Source organism: Euprymna scolopes, chromosome 31 (genome assembly GCF_053919585.1).
Source record: "Euprymna scolopes isolate OS-2025 chromosome 31, ASM5391958v1, whole genome shotgun sequence".
Classification (NCBI taxonomy): domain Eukaryota; kingdom Metazoa; phylum Mollusca; class Cephalopoda; order Sepiida; family Sepiolidae; genus Euprymna; species Euprymna scolopes.
Genome location: NC_136512.1, coordinates 5,667,316 through 5,688,236, shown reverse-complemented (window position 1 = coordinate 5,688,236; position 20,921 = coordinate 5,667,316). Strand labels below are relative to the sequence as shown.

Sequence of the window (20,921 nt, the reverse complement as noted above, 5' to 3'; positions counted from 1 at the left end):
CGGATGCCACTGAAAACATAGGTCCCTCTCCGATAAATCGGGGGACCAATTTAGATTTTGAAACAGAGATGGAGCACTTATTATATCAGAGAGAATCCAAAAACAAAAGAAAAAGAACTAACCATCGATTTCACAAAACGTCGTCTGAGCATCATCAAAATCGGACCAGTCCTTAAACGCTTGTTTACTCTCGTCACTACAAGAAAAAAAAACAAAAAAACAGAAATTGGATTTTAGTTTAGCAAAACAGTACAAATCGTTTAAAAAAGACATTTGCATTTCATTCATACAATTTATTTTTATCCCATCACGAGAAATGTGACACAAGGGTCAGAGAGTGGAATTGAAATGTCAGTGACCCCGAGGAAGGGGGTACTCGGACCCGCAAAAAGTGGCTCGACAACACCGTCAGCATTCTCCAGTAGAGGCGCCTCCAGCAATTAACAATAAACTAACCTGTTTTCAAAGAAAAGAAGACAAATCTTGGGAGGGTGGACCACCTAGAATTTTACAACCTAATTTATAAATCTTTTATTTAATCCAGTTAAACTGTTCTTATTCCGTCAGCCATGACTGTGTCTAAATATGTGATTCTTAATTATATTCTTAATATCACTTGTACCAAAGATTGAACTTTCACAAAACTGGAGTTTAGGCGGAAAAATACTCTCGAACCCTCCATCACATAAAAGGAACTAAATACCTGTAGTCACCGGTACATTACCATGTAAACAATAATATCAGTATTTCAGCAGGTGACAGTTAAGCAGAAAAAAAAAAATAAAAAAAAATAATATAAACAGAACTTTTTCTTTAAATAACAAACAATTAGTTATTTATTTTAAACAGTATATACAGATTGTTTTCATATTATAAACAATATAAATAGAACATTTTATAATTAGAAACGATGTAAACCTTTTTAAATTTTAATTTTAGACAACTAAAATAGAATTTATTTTTGTAATTTGGAAAGAAATATTGTTCACAAACCTTTTTCAATTATAATTTTAAACAATGTAAATAAAAGTATTTATAATCTCTATATAAATAAAATGAACTCAGTTTTTCCCTCCGACTTTGACCTTAATAGGATTAAAAATCATGACATTACATGCAAATGTAATGCGTACAGACTGTAGCCCATTATCTGAGGTTTGCTATAGGCCTATTACCTCTACAGTTCCTCGACAATGGTACATTCCTATATTTTTTTTTTCCGGTGAGAGTCCACTGCCAAAATCGCTTAGATTCAATCGAAGTTGCAACATCTTTTCTCTCTTAGATTCCTCCATTTCCCTCTCTCCATTTACACCGCAGCGGATGCGTTCACAAGGAACAGTACGAGGAAACACACCAGTTTGGAATCGTACAAAGTTACTTATGCCGTTTTTTTTTGTTTTTTTTTTTAAATCCTTTTTCCCCCCGATTTATGCTTTGTTTTTTCCATAAAATAGAAATAAAAAATTTCTTTTAAAAAAGCAAAAACGTGATTACTATCGTTTTCTTTTTGCTTTTTTTTGTTACTGTAAAACGTAATCTGCGAGACTAACTGGATTTTACTTCCGGTTTTAATGACTAATCGTGAAATCTAACTATGGCCTTTATTAATACTTTCAACTCAACATTTATTTTTACACAAAGATTACAACGCAATAATATTGTGCTTTCACTTGCATTACACTTAAATTAAAACAAATTCATTTAGAATTTGTGAAAACAAAAGCATTCATTTAGAATTCGAGTGTGATGTGACTACTGAAACTAAACCAAAACAAACTTAACTGCAGAATTGATATTTGACCTAATTCACTTTTTAGTTAAGTCATTACGTTTTTTTTTTTTTTTTTTGGCGCTTTCGCTTCAATGATTTAAGTTTGAGCCCCCTCCCTCAAACTTTTTTTTGGATTTTTCAAACACACGGGCACAGCTGGACCGTTCGTATTGCATCACGTTCATTTAAAAAATTTTTTTTTTTTTTTTTTTTAATAGTTTTAACATTGTTTTTATAATATTTAAACAGGCTTATGACTTAATTATTATTTTACCCCCCCCCCCAACCACACACCCCTCTAAAAACCAGGGGAACGCCGGGTACCCCCCCCTAGTTTTAAATAATGTAAACTTTTTAATGTTTCATTTTAAAATAAATATTGTTCACGAATGCATTCTATTTTTCTCTTCACCACATGAATTCCAACGTGTGCGTAGTAGCGTGTTTAATATTAATTTGTACCTACTCAGGTGATTTAATAATAATCACGTGATTCAATTTTGAATTAAAAATAAAAAAGGTTTTTACATTGTTTACAATTATAAAAAGTTCTATTTATACTGTTTAAAATTTTTTTATAATGTTCTGAAAATTTGATATTTCTATCCGTATTAATATTGTTTATCATTGGAAAAGGTATTCATTGTTTAAAATTATAAAAAAAATTATTTACATTGTTTACTTGGTAATGTACGGGTGACAACAGGAATTTAGTTCCTTTTATGTGATAGAGGGTTCGAGAATATTTTTCTACCTAAACTCTAGTCTTTTCAAATCTTCAACCTCTAAAAGACTGACACTTAGAACTCATTATCACTTAACATTTCATTCGTTATACCAACGAAAATTCTAACATGAATTTTAGTTGTAAATAAATTTTTATCTTGTAGGTTTGTACTATATATATATATATATATATATATATATATATATATATATATATATATATATCCAAAGATGATCGGAGGTTACATCAGATGAAACGTAAGAATAACACCCGAAATGAGAACAATATTTTGAACACTACAAATTCAGCATTTTGTGTTTTCTTTATTCCAGGATTATAACGTTTTCATTTTTTTCACATATTAATTCAATGTTACTTCAGATAAGTTGATGAAAAACATGAAAATTAAAAAATATATAAAACACCATTATGTTTCAGGATTTTTCAGAATAACCAGGCAGAAAAGGTTCACATTGTCAACCAATTTGAACACTGTGCAGACTGCAGATCTCTTCTTCAGACCAGTTATTCAAACAGTATTTTACGTGATCCAGTAGGGTCCAATCAGCTTTTTAATTATGTGGATAAAATCCCGGAGTTGAATGGGATAAAGTTTCAAGAAATCAATTATAAATTCAGATCAAATTGCATTGCCTGAGGCAGTTTAATAGAAAATCAAAGATGATCACCAGAGATTTTGCGTTTCAAAGGGAAGTAATTCTAAATGACTTATGAAAGGGAAGATAACTCTGCAATCTAACCGTGCATAGAGGTTCATTTATTTGTGAATAAGTTCACGAAAATTTTAAGGCATATATTTAAAGAAATAGAAACCACATACCTCTATGATCATTAAAGATCGTTTCGGCGCATATGCAGTTTAGCAAAGATATTAAAAAACGAAGATAAAGAAAAATCTCTATGATGTACCTGCCAGCTATAGAATAAAAAAATAAAAATTTTTTTTTAAATCGCTTCATTTGATTAAGTAAATTTTTTTTTATTTACTTTATTTATTTTTTTTTTTTTACAGAGGATTATCAAGTTTTAGTGAAATCTAGCATGACGCAGCCATCTTGGCAATTTCAGCTATGAAGAGGGATGAGGACTCCAGGAAAGATAACTCCATCTAATTCTTGAAGAATATCAAAACGCACATGAAGTTCTAAGAATCTTATTAATAAATTTTGAAACGATTTTTTGAGGAGAGAAAAAAAAAAAAAAGGAAAAAAAAAAAGGAATACCTAAAATTATTCAAAACTAAAAATAATTTCATCAAATTTTGACAAACTTAAAAAATTAGATGAAGTTATCTCCCCCTGGCATTCTCTCTAGATAGCTGAAATTGCCAAGATGGATGCGTCGCGATGAGGCTCACTAAAACTATTTTCTTCAGTAAAATAAAAATAAATTACTTGATCAAGTGAAGCGGTTTTTTTTCATGAGAACTTCATCCCATAACATGCACGTACATCATTAAGGATTTGTTTTTATCCTCATTTTTTTTAATGTCTTTGCTAAATTGTGTAAGTACTATCATTTCATATCAGTAAAATACCCAGATCAGCACTTACATCTATAAGGCTTTGTATGCGGCCAGACACAATTTAGCGCTTTGTACACAGACACATCTAGTACTTTAGATACACAAAAAATTTTTTTTAAATAAACTGCCTCTTGAATTGTAATTAGCAACTCTTCAAAACATGATGGCACCAATTCTAAAAAAATCTGACTCTTTAGCAATTCTCCAAGACGTAACACCAATTAAATTGTTTCTCTCTTTTTCTGACACTCGACATGGTCCCGACTAATCACATCAACTTTACTTTCTCGCCAAAATATCTTGTAATCTAAATAAAAATTTACAGAATTCCTTTTCACCGACGCCGTACTTCGCATCAGCTATTAACTTTAACGTGTTCTCTCAACTACCAGATCCTCAACTCATTGTCCTCTCCAATTCGTCCTTAGCGCAATTATTCCCCTCATATGCAAATAGCACGACCCATAGAAATTTCGTGGAATGAGAAACACATTTCAAGAAGCAATGTTTCGATAAAGCTTAGTTTTCTGGATTGTGCAAAAAAATATTTTGCACAGAAAAACCAATAACACGAAACAAACATGAGTTTAATCACATTTCTATGAAAATAGTTTCCATTGTATTTAAAATATAGAACTGATCCAAATGAGATAAGTTAATAAGTACAAATAATCAGAAAGTAATATTATGCTACATAGTTCAATAGAAATAAAAATACATTGTAAAAGACAATCTTTGATTTATTCCTTCAGTTCAACACCTCTGGCAGACAACGTTCTTTTTTCTTTTGCCCTGTTTCTTTTGAATGTTCCCTTTATGCAACATTTCGCCGATTTCTTTGTCAAAATTAGTTCTTTTCTCAGACTATTACAACAATGATCATATATTATGATATTCAAAAATGAAGCTACATCAAAAGGCACTTTCATATTCTTGCCCAGCGTTTCCAAATTGGTCTTTGTAAAACTAAATTTTTACAATTTTTTTTTTTTTTTTTTTGAAGCAGTTTACCCTTCAAAAATTGTATTTGATCTTTTCCAAAGCGCAACGTACAGACTAACTAAGGAAGAAACAGAATATTATATAGATATTAATATTTTAAACCACATTATTTTTCTTCCGTGACTTGTATATCTTGAATGTAGGTAAACTATTTTAACGTATAACGTTAAATTATAATTTTGTATTTAATGAATTACAAAGTTTAACTTTATGTTTTTATAACTGACAATTAATGAAATTAAAAAAATATAAATAATGATAAAGAATTGAAACAAGATTTGATAGGGGTCCATTCATTCCTGGATGGGATGAAAGGGCATTCTTTTTTTTATTTAATTACTAGCATTTCAGCCCGGCGTTGCCCGGGTGTTTTGAGGTATATGCTGAAAAAAAAAGGGTTAATTTTTTAAACTTTGACCCTTATTATGACCCTTAAAATTTGTTTTGGGCTCAAATCAAGTTATTAAGTTAGATCCATACCCAAGGAACCTATATCTAAAATTTCAAGTGTGTAGACCCAAAATTGTCGGAGGAGTTTGGTAGAGTTCTCAAAGGTCAAATCGTTGAAACTTTGACCCCTTAATCGCCAAATTTCTGGCCGAAAATCGATCATATCGATTTTCCCAAATTTCAGTACCCTGTATATCAAATTTCGAGTCTGTAGACTTAAAATTGACAGAGTTATTGCGTAGGGAAATGTACACAGACAGACAGATACACAGACACGTTCACTTTTATAGATATATAGATTTGTCGACTATTACCTTATCTTTTAGTTGTTGTTTCACGACCTTTCGGCCAGTTATACCTCTGGCCTTCGTCAGGTGGAACCGTTAAACAAAAACTAGAAGAATAGTCCATAAATAATAAAATTACACAAATTAGTCATCTCAAAAAGAATTATAAATTAATTCAATAATGAAAAGCATACATTTATAGAAAATTATTTCAATAAATGTCACTTTTTTTTTTTTACATCAACCTGGTTCAATTATATCATTCTCAAGTTATTTAAGAGTTTTTTTTTTTTCAATGAACCGAGCATCCTAAACACAGTAATAAGACTTAGTAGCAATGCATTTTCAATTAGGGGTCAAGTTTCTAAATAATTTAATGGGAGCACAATTAATTTTAGAACCAGCGCAGATTTTTAGACTATCTTGCAACCCGCCAAAAGAAGTAGTAATACTCTGGTACATTTTTAAAAAGGGTATTCAGAGTATAATATCCGTGCATAAATTAGGGAATATCGTTAAGTCAATGTTTTTATACTTGAAACCGTTTAATGTAATATTCTCAGTGCAATATTCAGATAGTTTGAAGGAAAGGGCAGATGATGCCATAGAAATTACAGAATTCCATTTCAGAGAAGACAAGTTCAAAGTTATAACGAGACTAGTATTAATAAGATTATCGGAGCTGCCTGTGTCTATAAGCGCGGTAAAGTGGTTTACCTAATGCTGAGGATTAAGTTAGTACATCCTTGGGGCTCACTCCCAAAATTGAATACTATAAAATGTAAAAAGGAAAAAACATGGTGTCATGGGTTGCAGGAGGAGGACTAATGTTCATTTGATTCCAAGCAACACTGACTTTTCCTGATAGTATCAGATGCAATAAAAGACTGATAATACCATTATCTCACACATGCATGAATCCTTTTAGAATCAAACAAATTAAAAACAAGCGTATAGAGGCTATTTACAATAACCAAAGCTTGCAGACCGTAAATCCAAAAAGCGAAAATAAATTTTGCTTATTTTTTCATATTTTGAGGGTTTCAGAATTTTGGAGATAATTAGTTGAATTTTTTTATTTTTATTTTTTTTTAGATTATTCAAACTATTGTTCTTATCTTGGATGTTCTTCTCAAAAAACGCTCAAGAATAAGTTTCGGCCAAAATAAACTTCGACCTTCTTCAAATGAATTTGTTGAATAAGAATTTTCATGCCGAACTTATTAATCTGCATGGAATTTCGAACTGAACCCCTTATTTAATCCATGAACAACCCATGAGGCAAACGAGATAAAATGCTAAGTACTAGTCAGCTTCAAATGACAGTCTTTGAGGTTTATGGTTCAATCTAGTGATGGGACGATTCCAATATTTTTCCCCTCAATTCCAATACGATTATCAATTCCATACTAAACTTATGGTTCAATGCTCAGTACAAGCGTTACTAAGAATATAACTAATTATTTTAGACTTTTACCTGGTCATGGCTGATGAGACGCGAATACTTAAATTTAATTGGATTTAATAATAATTTAATAATAAATATAGTTAATAATAATTTAATAATAGATTTGGTTGGATTAAATAAAGGTTCCAGTTTAAAATTCAATAGAAATTCCAAATCGTAACAATACCATCTGAAAAGGTCAGGGGTTATATCAGCTTAAAATAACATCCAAAATAAACAGTAGTTAAAATAATCCAAATAAGGCAATGATATTTGTTTTTTTTTATAAAAGATAAATTCGTTTAGGGTAAAATTGAAATATACAAAAAACTTTTTTTTTTTTTTTTTTTTTAAATCAGTAATATAGGTTATCCTTATTAGAGTAAAATTGAAATATACATTTTTTTTAAAAATCAGTTATCCTTTTAGGGTAAAAAAAAAAAATTGAAAAATACAAAAAGTTTTTTTTTTTTTTTTTTTTTTTTTTTTTTTTAAATCAGTAATATATATTATCCTTATTATCCATTTTTTTTTAAATCAGTAAAATAGGTGGGCGGATCATCACCAAAGAAAGCTGAGGAAGGGATCACCTTTACAGGTGGGGATGGAGATAATCCTTATAAATATTCTAACACCAGCAGATAATAAAAGCAAAAGAAAAGTGAAAAATATTTGGACCTGGTTCTGGCGGACCAGTGACTGTGAAAGGCAAAAGTAAAGAAAAAATGAACGGTTGTAACATGACGGCTGATTCAGAATGAATTAAAACAAATCATTTGCAGTAAAAATGGGCAAAAAAATCAAATACGGATTTATCATAATGATGGTAAACCTTTATGAAAACTGAGCCCTGTGCTAAAAATTTAAAAATCATTTTTTAAACAGTTTTTTTTATTTTTTAAATTTCATTTGAATAATTGGTACTTAATCGATGATTAAAAATGTATAAAAAGAAAAAAAAAAAAAAAATTTAAAAAGCTGTTTGTAAACAGAATTGGCCAATGTAACCTCCAACCTTCAAGTACATCTTGTTGAACTTGGAAATCTGTAGGAAATTTTAAACAGAACTCTTTATTTAGTAAAAGGTGGGTAGATTGTCCTCGTTCCGGGAGCCATGACCGTGTAGAATTCTTAAATGATTTTAATTTTATTCTTAATATTGATTGTATTGAAGATTGAACCTTCAACCTCAAGAAAACTGCCACTTAGAAATGATTGCAGTCAACACCTTTATCCATTGTTTCGGGTGGACATCAACTGAAAAAAAAAAGCCAAACATGCAATGCCCCCCCCCCCCTCTACGAGTGAAAAATTTACTTTCACTCTGACTAATGTTTGTACAAAATTAAAAAAAAAAAAAATCCAAGGTGTGGTTATTGAGAAAAGTGCGAACCGACAAACGGGAGTGAATTACTAGGGCCAATTTTTCTTTTGCGGAGGGACAAAAAATAAATAAAAATAAAATAAAAAAAAAATTAAAAAAAAAGAAATAAAAAAAATAAAAAAAAAAGAAAGATTTTGAAACAAGTTGTTAATTAGGATGAACAACTGCAATAGTGCAGAAGAATTTCAGAATTTGATGAATTCAGAAATTATTACAAAAAAATTTTTTAAGACTACAGTCATTGTAAGCAGATAAATAAATAATTCAATAATATATATTTTTTTATTTACCTGATTGTACATATATTTTCTTTTCTTTTTTCAACTGTAGATGGTATTTATTCCCAAAGAATCTTTCGAGAGCTTCTCTCACCCTAAGTGGTAGAAACGTCCACACTATGTTGTCAACTTGGGTTTAATTAAAGCAGCCGTTGTGTTAAAAATTTTTTTTATTCAAATGCTGCTTTAAGTTTACATTACGTTAACTATTAAGGGGAGGTAATTCTATTTTTTCTGATCTAGGGGAAGTAATTCTATATTCCTGTTTAAATTTCTTGATTTAATCTAAAGGAAATAATTACATCTAGTTATTTATTCATTTAAGTTTAGATTACGTTAGTTATTAAGGGGAGGTAATTCTATTTTCCTTTTCTATCGATTTTCTTATCTAGGGGAAGTAATTCTATATTAATGTTTAAATTTCTTGGTTTAATCTAGGGGAAATATCTATTAATTTAATTTTTTTTTTTTCTGCTATATGAATTATAACTGAGACCGTATTAGGAAAGTAACAAGTCTGTGTCTTTATTAGAAATATGTTAGATTTTTCTGTTTATTATTAATTTCTGGTTTTAATTTTTCAATCAGTATTGATTCTTTTAATCTGAGATTTCCCTGATTCTTACCATTTGCTAAAATTTTAATTATGTTTGTATTTGGATTATGTTTTCCAGACGTGTTTGTAAAAGGATATTTTGGTGGTAACGTGTTCCTTAATTCAGATATGTAACATCTTATTGAACTTCGATATACGATTCATTGTAGATTTTACATTGAGTTTGATATGCTGAATATGTGCATTCGCATAATCCTTTGTTTTTTATGGGGCAGTTAGGTAATGAACATGGTTTGTTCTTAGGTGTAGTTTCAGTTTTAGATAGGTGTTGTTTTAATGTTGGGCCAGTGTGTGCAAGTTGTATGTCTAGTTCTTTGCAAATGGCCTTGCGTATGGCTGTAGTTATCCTATCATTAAAATGTGGTATTTTGAGAAAGCGCGCGTGTGTGTGTTTTCTGTTAGACGTCTTAATGTATTGTATGGTTTTTGTGGGGTATCTATCCATTTTTTGCTGGAGGACTTGTTGAAACTTTTCAATAGGGGTGATCATGTCTGTTTCCTTTGTGCATCTGCTGCGAATGCGGTTTATTTCATTTGCAGCATAACTAATTTTTGCTTGTGTAGGGAGTGCCGATTTATAGTTCACAAAAAATGTCATGGCAGGTGGATTTTTTCTTTATAGAAGTTAATGTTTATTTGAATATTTTTTATAACTATTGGATGAACTATTCAACAGAATTTGATTTATATATTGATATCCTAATAGTGGAAATGATTTTTTCATTGTTTTATATTTTATGGGGGATGGCATGTACTCAGCTTTGCTCATGTGTAAAATAGGCTTAAATATATTTTAATTTGCCCAAATAATGTATATAGTCGTGATTTCTGAAGTAAAAAAAAAAAAAACAAGTGAAGCATGCCTGGTCCCCCGTGAGTGCACAGTGAACGAAGCATAAAGAATGACTAAGTTCAGCATTGCCCCCCCCCCTCCCCTTCATTTAACCCCAAAAGTTCCCAGGAGACGTTAAATTCTGGTGAAAATGAACAAACAGTGCAGTTTTAGGTCTTAACATAAATTTGAGTTTTGCACCATGCAAAAAAAGAAATGATTAAGTCTATCATTTGCCCCCCCCCCATTTAGCCCAAAAGGCCTTAACATATTTAAATTTGAGTTCAGCACCATGCAAAACTGCTAAATAGACATACACAGAAAATTTTGGACAAATATAGTAAAATAGTCCCAAAAATGGAATGTTTTTATCAGCCCTAAAAGAGCCCCTGGGGCACACCCAAGAGTTATCGCGAAGTATAGACAAACAAAATTATATAGAAATCAGTTACAACTTTTCAGAAAGTTTTATAAAAATTCAAGGCATCAATTTTTTTTTTTTTAATAAGCACAAAAGTGTCAATTTTAGCCATTTTAATGATGATGGGCGAGGGGGGGGGGGCAACCGGAGTTTTCCTGGAAAATCTGTTCTGTTACTTTTTTTTTTTTTACTCATATCATGTTTAATGTTTATGCAAAATTTTAAAAAATTCCAAGGTGCATTTATTGAGAAAAGTGCAGACAGACAAACGGACAGGGGTGAATTTACAGGTCCACTCTCCTTCTGTCGGGGGACAAAAAGTATTTGGGTGCCATCAGCTAGAATCGAAACCAAAACTGTAGCATTCAAAGCTGGTGATGTTACCACTGTACCAATGTGACACGCATATAAAGTGATCAAAAATTAAAAATAAACAAAGATGAATGTACAAAATATTTAACGATTTTTTTTTCAATTTTGACCCATTTTTTTTTTTTTTCACCTTTTTATAAAATTATTTATGTTAATATTTTATGAATAATGTAAATATCTGTATGAATTTATTTTAAAAGTTGAATCGAGAAGATATTAAGATCCCGAAAGAAGTATGACAATATCATTTGGATTCTATGGTTACTTACCTGATGGTTTTATCCAAAGCACCTAATTTCATTTCTTCTTCGCAATTACTTTCGGAATTGGCTTTTTGAGAATACTGAATATAAAAAATAAAATTTTCAATAATTATTAAAAGAAAATCCAAATTAAAAAGAAAAAAGAAAAAATCACGAGTTCAAGAAAATAAAAATTTGTTTTCTACAAAGTGTGTGTAAAGCCTAATAATGATTTTATAAGGTTGGCAGGTCTAGAGTTATCCTCCTTAGAACCGATCAGAGAGATCGGATTTGCATCCGCTTATGCACTGTCCTTTCCATTAGACTAGCGAGGGTACACGCCATCAGTCATACAGTGTCAAACCTTGACATTATCTTCACTCGGATGATCTTAAACCCGCCTATAACAAATTTAGAAATACTATCAGACAACACAACAGAACACTGTGAGCTCAAAATTCAATTTGTATAAAAAATGGATATTTCTTTTCGTCAAATTTTGTACAAGATCAGGTTTGCATCTGCTTATGCACTTTCCATTAGATGGTTGGTTGTTTTTGTTTTACGGCATATCAACCTTTTTCAGGTTATTTAATGCTGAATCTAGTTATTTTGAGGAACGATTTTTAATGGAGCATATTTTTTTTTAAAGTCAGATTTTATTTAACCCATAGTTGGGACCCTAACAGGTACTACCACTCCGGGTCAGAGTGGAACTGGGAGCAATGGCAATTAAAGGGTGGCTCCACATTCCCCAAAGCCCGCAAGGTGGGGTCTCACCAACGGATATAATTTTAGGTCATATCCAAGACCTCCATTAGATGGCAGTGGAAAACATGCATTAGGCATGTTTACATGTGGGTTGCAGGTTTGTAATGCATGTGAATAATACGGATGTTGCATGTGAAAAATATTGGACTCAAAGAAGAAAAACCAGCCCTTTTGTTTTTAAAGAAATGGAATTGACATTTCAAAATTTTGCAATAATCATCTTGCAGATTTGTTAGTTCCTTACATCAAGTGGTTCCATACCATTTATTTGACATGATTTCCATTAAAAAAAAAAAAAAAAAAATCTAACCAAACTTTCCACTACTCTAACCTAATGTGAAGAATATTGTTATATCCATTCATTATACTAATTCCATATAGCCGGAAAACATGAAAATTCATGGAATATTCAAAGACTTACCTTGTCAGATTTATGCGCAATATTTTCTTTATCTTCTTTAAACCATGTGGGAAGTTCATCCTGCAAATAAACAATTTTGTAATTTGAAATAAATAAAACGATCGTTTCTAAAATAGAAATAGATAACCCGTGACCCATTTTGTTGGTACATTCTACATTAGTATCTACATTTGTGTACTGACCCGATTATAAATGTAAAGAGATGTTTTATAAAACGCACATACAGTGTTAATATAATGCAGTCACTTTGTTTTAAATTTAAGAGAAAATAATGAAATTGCAGGAATAAATGCCAGATATCAAAAAAAATCAATATACTAAACACATTGGTTTAGTGTTTCAAATGCAAATAGATTTCCACCAAAGCTGATTAACCTCAAAGCTTATTACTGTTCCACATGTACAAAACTTTGTTGTTATAGAATCAGTCCTTTGACATTCACTTCAGAGTTAGACAGAATTGTGTTATTGTCCTAAAAGAAAGCACAGATTGAAAGTCAGGTTGCAGACATTGACGATAGAACTTTATATGAAATGACGTAAACAAATTTTATTTAACAGGGTTATTATTGGTGCACATGGAGACAGGGAAACTGGCAAACAAGTCAGAGAAAAGAGTCAAAGAAGACTGGTCAAGGGTAGATGGACATGCAGCAAAGTCCCAAAATCTGTTCTTTAGTAAATGAAAAAATTAAAATTAAAGCATTTTTTTCTTATTAACAAAACCATTGGTTTTTTTTTATATTAAGGGAAGTAATTCTTGCTCTGATGAAAAACTAAAAAGGTTAAGAATTGATCGATTACAATACATACAGTAGTCTGCAGAAAAACAAATAATAAAAATTATCAATGTTTTAGTTTGATGTAGATTGTAAAAGTCTTTAACAACAAAAAAAAAATATCCTAAAATAAATGTTCTTTTCTCCTAGAAAAAACACTTTTTTTTTTTTATAAAAGACCAACTAGTTTACTTTAAATTTCTCTAAATATTAATTCCAAATTAATAGTGGGGAACATTGCTGAAACAATCTTTCACTTGGTGCTTATATCACTAAGAGAAAGATTCTTATGAAATATTGAGATAACCTGCCCCACTATAAGTACAATGAAGTGTGTGTGTGTACTATATGCATTGTTTGAGGTGAACCAAACTATTAAAAAAAAAAAAAATTCTCTCAGATATTATTTGATGAATCAGTAAACAATAAAAAAGAAATGATTTTATTACCAAAACGGAAACAGAAAGAATTACTTACCATGTTACATTTATCAACGGCACAATCCCGCAGTGAACACTGACTATCATCATGCCAAAATGGACAAGATTTTTTTAGATTAACCTGTGGAATAAACAAAATTCCCCAAAAAAGTACATTAGCTTTTTATTAAAACATTTAGAAGTAGAAATATATATAATTATTTTTAATACCTACAGACACTAGTGTTTCATCCTTTTGGGAATCATCAGTGCAGGGAGTTATAATTACAGCCGGTCAGGAGATTTGAACCCGGCCATGAAGCCATCTTTGACTCCATTAGCAAGGAACAAACCACATGGCCAACGTTAACCACGAAAAACACAGTTGAACTTTACATTTATATAAATGTCAAGACGGTTAGAGTGATTTTATGATTATAACATCATGATCTGTACACACACATATATATATATATATATATATATATATATACATACATACATATGTATAAGGGCAGATAAACATGTATGACTGTGTTTACATGATTTCAAGCAAAAAAAGTAAATTTCTTTTCAATATTATGAATTTGTAAAGATAGACAAACATTTTTTTTTAACCTAACTCAATCCCAAAACTGAGAATTTTTTATGTTAAACTTCTATAAGGTTTTAAACAATTGGAATTTTTAAACTTTGAGAATCATTGCAATTTTTGTGTTGTATGGTTTAAATAAGTGTCATTAAAATCTTAAACGTTTACAAGAATTACAAATTCACGTTCATTAAGTGTGTTCGACTTCTGCTCATGATTATCTGCCTGAAGTCTTTGTCATTAACGATATCCGTTAACTTGCAAGATTGCAGATTTCTACTGCTAATTCCGAGATAAAGCAAAGCTCAGTGATTGCATGTGAAGTCAAAAAGGATTTGACCCAGAACACACAAAAGAATGGGGAAAAAGCAACGTTGCTACTAAAGCTGTTAATTTACAGAGAAGATGGGCAATCCAGCATATTTCTTGAGACATTTTAGTGTTGCATTACTTCCCGTTTTCTAGATGGTGATAGAGGATTTGGTGTCCCCAACGAAACATCTTTTAACAGAAGAAATTTATCACATTCTAATATGAATCATTATTATTGTGATTATTATTAATATTTGTATTATTATAAGTAGTTTCGTGTAAGAATAATACTTTTCTGTAAAAAAATGTTATTTACTTTGAAGAATGTTTCACATAAAGTTACACGAATTAAAAATTATGCATTTTTAAAAATAAAAATTGCTCACATTGTTCCACTTATTTTCATATAAAATATAAATAAAAAAATAACATAATATTACATATTATAATACATAATATCTGTTGGAAGATATTTCGTCGGAGACACCAAATCATCTATCACCGTCTAGTAAACAGGGGAGGTAATTCAACAATGAAATGTCTCGAAAAACATGCCGGAATACCAGAAGATCAGAGTATGACAGCTGATATCGACAACGCCTAGATGCTAACAAAAGTCCTATTTGCCCGATTACAGAGCTAATACCAATTGGCGTTAAACCTGTTTGCCATGGGTAACTGTGCCAGGAACAAGAGTTACAGACAACGTAACTTTAACAGCAATACATAGTCACTGGCCGACCATGGTGAGGAAGTATTGGACTTTAGAAAGGAGTAAATGCAGAGGTTGCCTCCTACTTTCTAAATCTAGTCACAGTTGCTTCTTGTGCTTCAGTTGCAAGAAACTTTGTTGTTTGGAGACGTAAAAATCTCTATGATTAAGAGCTTATATGCTTTAAATTTGTGAAGAAAAAAAAAAGGAACTTATTAAATAGTGCAGATGTGTGTACAGATCAAAATATAAAGAAGGGATATCCTTATTGCAGCAACTTAACGCAGTATCCCCCACCCCGACAAATTTTTGTTTTCATAAAGACCAATGTGTTCACTTTAAACTTCAGTTAATGCCGTGTTTGGGGGTGAGAAAAACTTATCAAGAGTCAATCAAGGACAAGAGGTGACCTTACAGTTGTTAAAAAAAAAAAAAAAAAAAAATCTATGTTGCACTTTTTTTTTCGCTAATACATGGGCAAATGGTAGCTACAAGGCCACCCTTCACCCACGCACAGAGTATTGTTGCCACATCTGAGCTGATGCATCTACCACTAGTCTCTTCCTCTTACACAGAGACCAAAAAAGTGTCGCAAATCTAATTGGTCTCGCACTATCGGCAGACTCCAGCCTCTGTCCCATCATCACATCCCTATGCCTGTTTTACAAGTACTTTAATGGAATGTGCTCTGCTGAACTTGCAGCACTTGTGCCCTCTAGATGACCAATCCAACCAGCACAAAAGCCCACCCCTATATTGTAACATTAGTAGCTTGCAACAATATAATAAAAGTAATAATACCATTAGTCTCTCCCTCTTAGATTGGATCCAAAAAAATCTCTTTGGAATTCCCTCACTATTTTCTGCTTTCCCGACTGTCCTAATTAGCTGAAGTTTAAATGTAATGTGAACAGACATCTCGCTGCTCAACTCCTACGACATGATCCCACATATATATATATATATTATTCCTTAATTGGAATTTTTTATTTTTGAGATGAGCATTTTTATGTTAATCTTATTTTTATTTCGGACTATTAGTCTCATCTTTATTAGTTGTTGTTTTATTTTTATCTTTTTTTTTATTGGTTCACAACGTTTCGGCCAACTTCCTCTGGCCTTCGTCAGGTGGTAACCGCGACGGATACAGATAGTGACGGATGAAGATAGCGGTTTCAATCCCACCCAAAGCGTGCCAGAGGTAATTGGTCAAAAATGTGGTGAGACGACAACAACTACGGATGGCAGTGATGGCTGAGAATGCAGTTAGGAGATTCGAAGTTCCTATCCGTCGCGGTTACCACCTGACGAAGGCCAGAGAAAGTTGGCCGAAATGTTGTGAACCAATAAAAAAAAGATAAAAATAAAACAACAACTAATAAAGATGAGACTAATAGTCCGAAATAAAAATAAGATTAACATGATCCCACATAGTAGCCCAAATAGGCAATATGTCATGTTTGGGGGAAGAAAAAGAATAGAAACAAGTGAAGCATGCATGGTCTCCCATGAGTGCACAGTTAACGAGGCATAAAAAAATGACTAAGTTCAGCATTTACCCCCCCCCTCCATTTAGCCCCAAAAGTCCCCAAGGACTTTACAGATTTAAATTTGAGTTCAGCACCATGCACAACTGCTAAAAATTTTGCAGGAAATTTTGGACAAATATGGTAAAATAGTCTCAAAAATAGAGTGTTTTTATTAGCCCTGAAAAAGCTCCTGGGGCACACCCAAGAGTTATCGCAAAGTATAGACAAACAAAATTATATAGAAATCAGTTAGTGACAACTTTTCAGAAACTTTTATAAAAATTCAAGGCATTTGTTTTTAATAAGCACAAAAGTGTCAATTTTAGCCATTTTAATCCGAAAGGCCCCCACCCCCACCCCAGGAGGGGTGCATAGAGTTTGTTACTTTTTACTCATATCATGTTTAATATTTGTGCAAAATTTCCAAAAATTCCAAAGCGTAGTTATTGAGAAAAGTACAGACAGACGAATGGACAAGGGTGAATTTACAGGTCCACTCCCCTTTTGTCGAGGAACCAATAAGAACAAATAAAATAAAACAATAAAATATGCCGCGTTTGGGGGAAGAAAAAGAGTAGAAATAAAATTTTTAACTAAAAATAAAATAAAAAAATAAAATAAAAAAATAGTAAATTCAAGAAACAAAAAAGGAGGTATACTTACTTTAAAATATCGGAAGTAGTCTTTGTTGAGCAAACTATTTAATAATGGCTGGATCCTTAAATTGTTAAAATAGTCTGCTCTTTCCACTTTGCACCCACAATCATCCACTGTACCTGATAACTACAATGAAAAAGATTTTCATTTCTTGAATTTTTTAAAATAAATATTTCATATTTATTTATTTTATTTGTGGACTGTTATCCTCAACTTAGTTGTTTCACAATGTTTAGACAAACTATTCCTCTGACCTTCGTCAAGTGGCTAACTGCGACGGGATAGGAATGCAGAGTTTTAACCGTATCCTCAGTAATTAGTGCTTTCTATAGTCATTGTCTCCTCGCCATCTTTTGGCCAACTAATCCTCTGGCTGGCTTTGGGTAGGATGTAAGCCACTATTTTCAGACAATGCTCACCTGAAACCGTCGCAATTCAACGTCTATCCACTGTGCTGCAGGCCCTGGCATTGAATCTCTATGATTCTAGGTGAGCATTGTCTGAAGATAGCAGTTTCAATCCTACTCAAAGCCGTCCAGAGGATTAGTTGGCCAAAACATTGTGAAACAACAAAAACTATAAAGATGAGGATAACAGTCTGTAAATAAATAAATAAATGAATAAATAATAAATTACTCATTTCAAAGGATTCCAATCATAAAATAAATATTTCTTGTCACACATAAGATAAACAGCATTATTATAGCCACTACCTCTGCTAATTCAAAAAAGAAATGTTTTTATGTCCATTACAGATAAACAGAAAAAAAAAAAAAAAAACTTGACAGTAAAAATACATAAATAAAACCTCAAAAACAATTACTTTAAACTGGGGATTAGTTTTGCACATAAATAGAATCAGTTTACATTAAATCTAAGCATTAAAAAAAAATTAAAAAAAAAAAAAAAAAAAAAAACTTAAAGAAAACTCTTTATAGAAATGTAAAAAATAAAAATTTTAATTTAAAAAACTTTGTCATAAAGTGTTAAAATTAATTTTTTTTAAATAAAATATTTCTATATGAATATATTTTAAATATTAAAAAAAAATTATAAAAATATAAATGATTATTTTATAGTGGTGAAGGCTTATGGTATTATATATATATATATATATATATATATATATAAAAATAAGGAACTTTGTGTGTGTATGTGTGAGCGAGTTTATTCTCTATAAACTCTGCAATGGCTGGGCCAATTTTTGTTATCTGGCAGTGTTCTGAGATAGGTTTTACATTGAAATTACTTTGATAAATATCGATAATCAAAAAACTTGACTTTTCCATTTTAAACTTCAATTCCAGTCATCATATCTAAAAATAATTATAAACAATGTAGACTACTACTATGCAACGTAGACTACTATATAGTTTGAACTACATCGTTGCAAGGAGACATGTGAAGCTTCCTTCCAGTACACCGTGATTTGACCCTAATTAAGGTAGCCAATCAATTTGATTTAAAAAAAATGGTCGATTTCACTAATTTCGATGACACTAAAAGTATAGGAGTGTGAAACATTCATTGATCATCATTAAATCCCGGGTAACTGCTAGTATGTGTGTAATATATATATATATATATATATATATATATACACACACACACACTATTCAATAAAGAATTGGCTCTGTATTAATAAAGACGAAATAGATTTAAGTGTATTTTATGACTTGGCAAGGTCGAGCACCATTTCCCTCCTTCGCTAGTCACTAATAAGATAAAATCTATTTTTCTTTTGAGAATTTTTTGATGAAATATTCATAGAATGAAACATGTTGGACAGTTTTTTTTTTTTGTTTTTTTTTAGTTATTTTTGTTAATTTTCTTGAACATTTCCTCATATCACCAATCGAACTTGTTTGGGTTTTAAATATCTAGAAATCTGGTTATAATCTGAATATGCATATTAGCCAGATATTTAGCACAATTAACACTTGAGAGAACTCAGAGTTTCCAAGGATCGGTCGACTCCATCTATGGATTAGACTTGGACACTAAATGCTGTTCGAGCCAATGAACTTGATGACTGATGCAGCAAAATGCAGTCACATCATCTACATCATATCGTGACAAGACCATGTAACAAGTAAAAGGATGTACGATTGTCTTTCACATATATTTACAGTTGTCGAACTCCGACCTTTTGGCAAGGATTGTATCTCGATGTGATGAACCTGTTGGAATAGTGCTTTTGTGGTCCACAGAGATTAACTGGTAGACTGGGCAGTCTTATATATTACCCTTCTAGAGAAAAACACTGGTTTCTCGGGATTGCTGCTTCTAATTGCAGGAAATGTGCATTATTTCACACTATGAACATCATGAACAGTTCACCATCAATTGATGGATCACTTAAGAGATCACAAAGATATATATACGTTTTATTTTTTTTATTACCATATTTTTCTGTTAAGTTACATTATTGTTTCAGCTACCCGGCCGTTTTTTTGGCCGTCTGTAGCTTCCTCAGACTTTTACAGAAATGTTAGTTATGATGGGATGAAAGAGTGAATGATGTCAGGGGAGGGGTGCGAGAAGAGCGGAAAAAAGAGGAAGGGTACAAGGGAGAAAAGTGAGAGGGGGTGCTTGGTATGTCGGTAATGTTTTAGTTTTGGAGTTTAAGGACCTTGTGGAGGAGGGTCTGGGAAGTTCATTTCTGGTGTGGCTGAGGGCATAGGGATACATGGAGGGGGAAGGGGGATATGTGGGGGTAGTAGGAGGGGGGTTACTTTAAAATTTGAGTCTTAATGTTAAAGTTTTTGGTGTTTCTTTGGTGAGACGTGTGTGTATATATGTATATATATATATATATATATATATATATACTTCATTTACTCACATAAATTAATATACGAAAGTATAAATTTATGCGTAAACTTGAAGTATTTACTTCAACAGTGCTCAATACGTAGGTAGAGCTAGTAAGTAAGTTATAAAATATATATGTCGATTAAGCTACTCTGAATATTCCGCACCATTCAGTGTAGCTTAATCGCCATATATATTTTATAACTTTATGTATATATATATATTATATATATATATACACACACACAAGCAGGGAGACCCGACGTTACCCAGGATTGAATGATGATCAACGATTGTTTCACACTGCCATATTTTTTATTGTCATCGAAAAAAGTGCAAGTCTAAATAAAGTTTTTACATATTAAAACAATATTTTTATGTGTTGTAACAATGTAATTAACTTCTACATTAACACCAGCTTTAAGTATAAAATGAAACTAATAAAAATTGTTAGTATTAAATTTTCAGTTCATAAGACAGTTTAAATTCGTTTTGTTTAATTTTTTTTTTTTTTTTAAATACGCAGATATTTTAATG

General features: G+C 31.4%; 1 protein-coding gene across 2 annotated transcripts in view; it reads right to left on the bottom strand.

Moving 5' to 3' along the window:
- LOC145255600 (ERO1-like protein alpha) overlaps positions 1-20,921 on the bottom strand; it is a 116,391-nt gene that overhangs the window by 57,493 nt on the left and 37,977 nt on the right. For both annotated transcript variants that reach the window (XM_080114086.1, XM_080114087.1), the window contains exons 2-6: positions 17,577-17,696; positions 13,827-13,910; positions 12,571-12,630; positions 11,406-11,479; positions 123-196 (exon numbers count right to left, since the gene is read on the bottom strand). In XM_080114086.1, the coding sequence (XP_079970212.1) occupies positions 123-196; positions 11,406-11,479; positions 12,571-12,630; positions 13,827-13,910; positions 17,577-17,696 (412 nt within the window). The remainder of the gene's footprint in view (positions 1-122; positions 197-11,405; positions 11,480-12,570; positions 12,631-13,826; positions 13,911-17,576; positions 17,697-20,921) is intronic.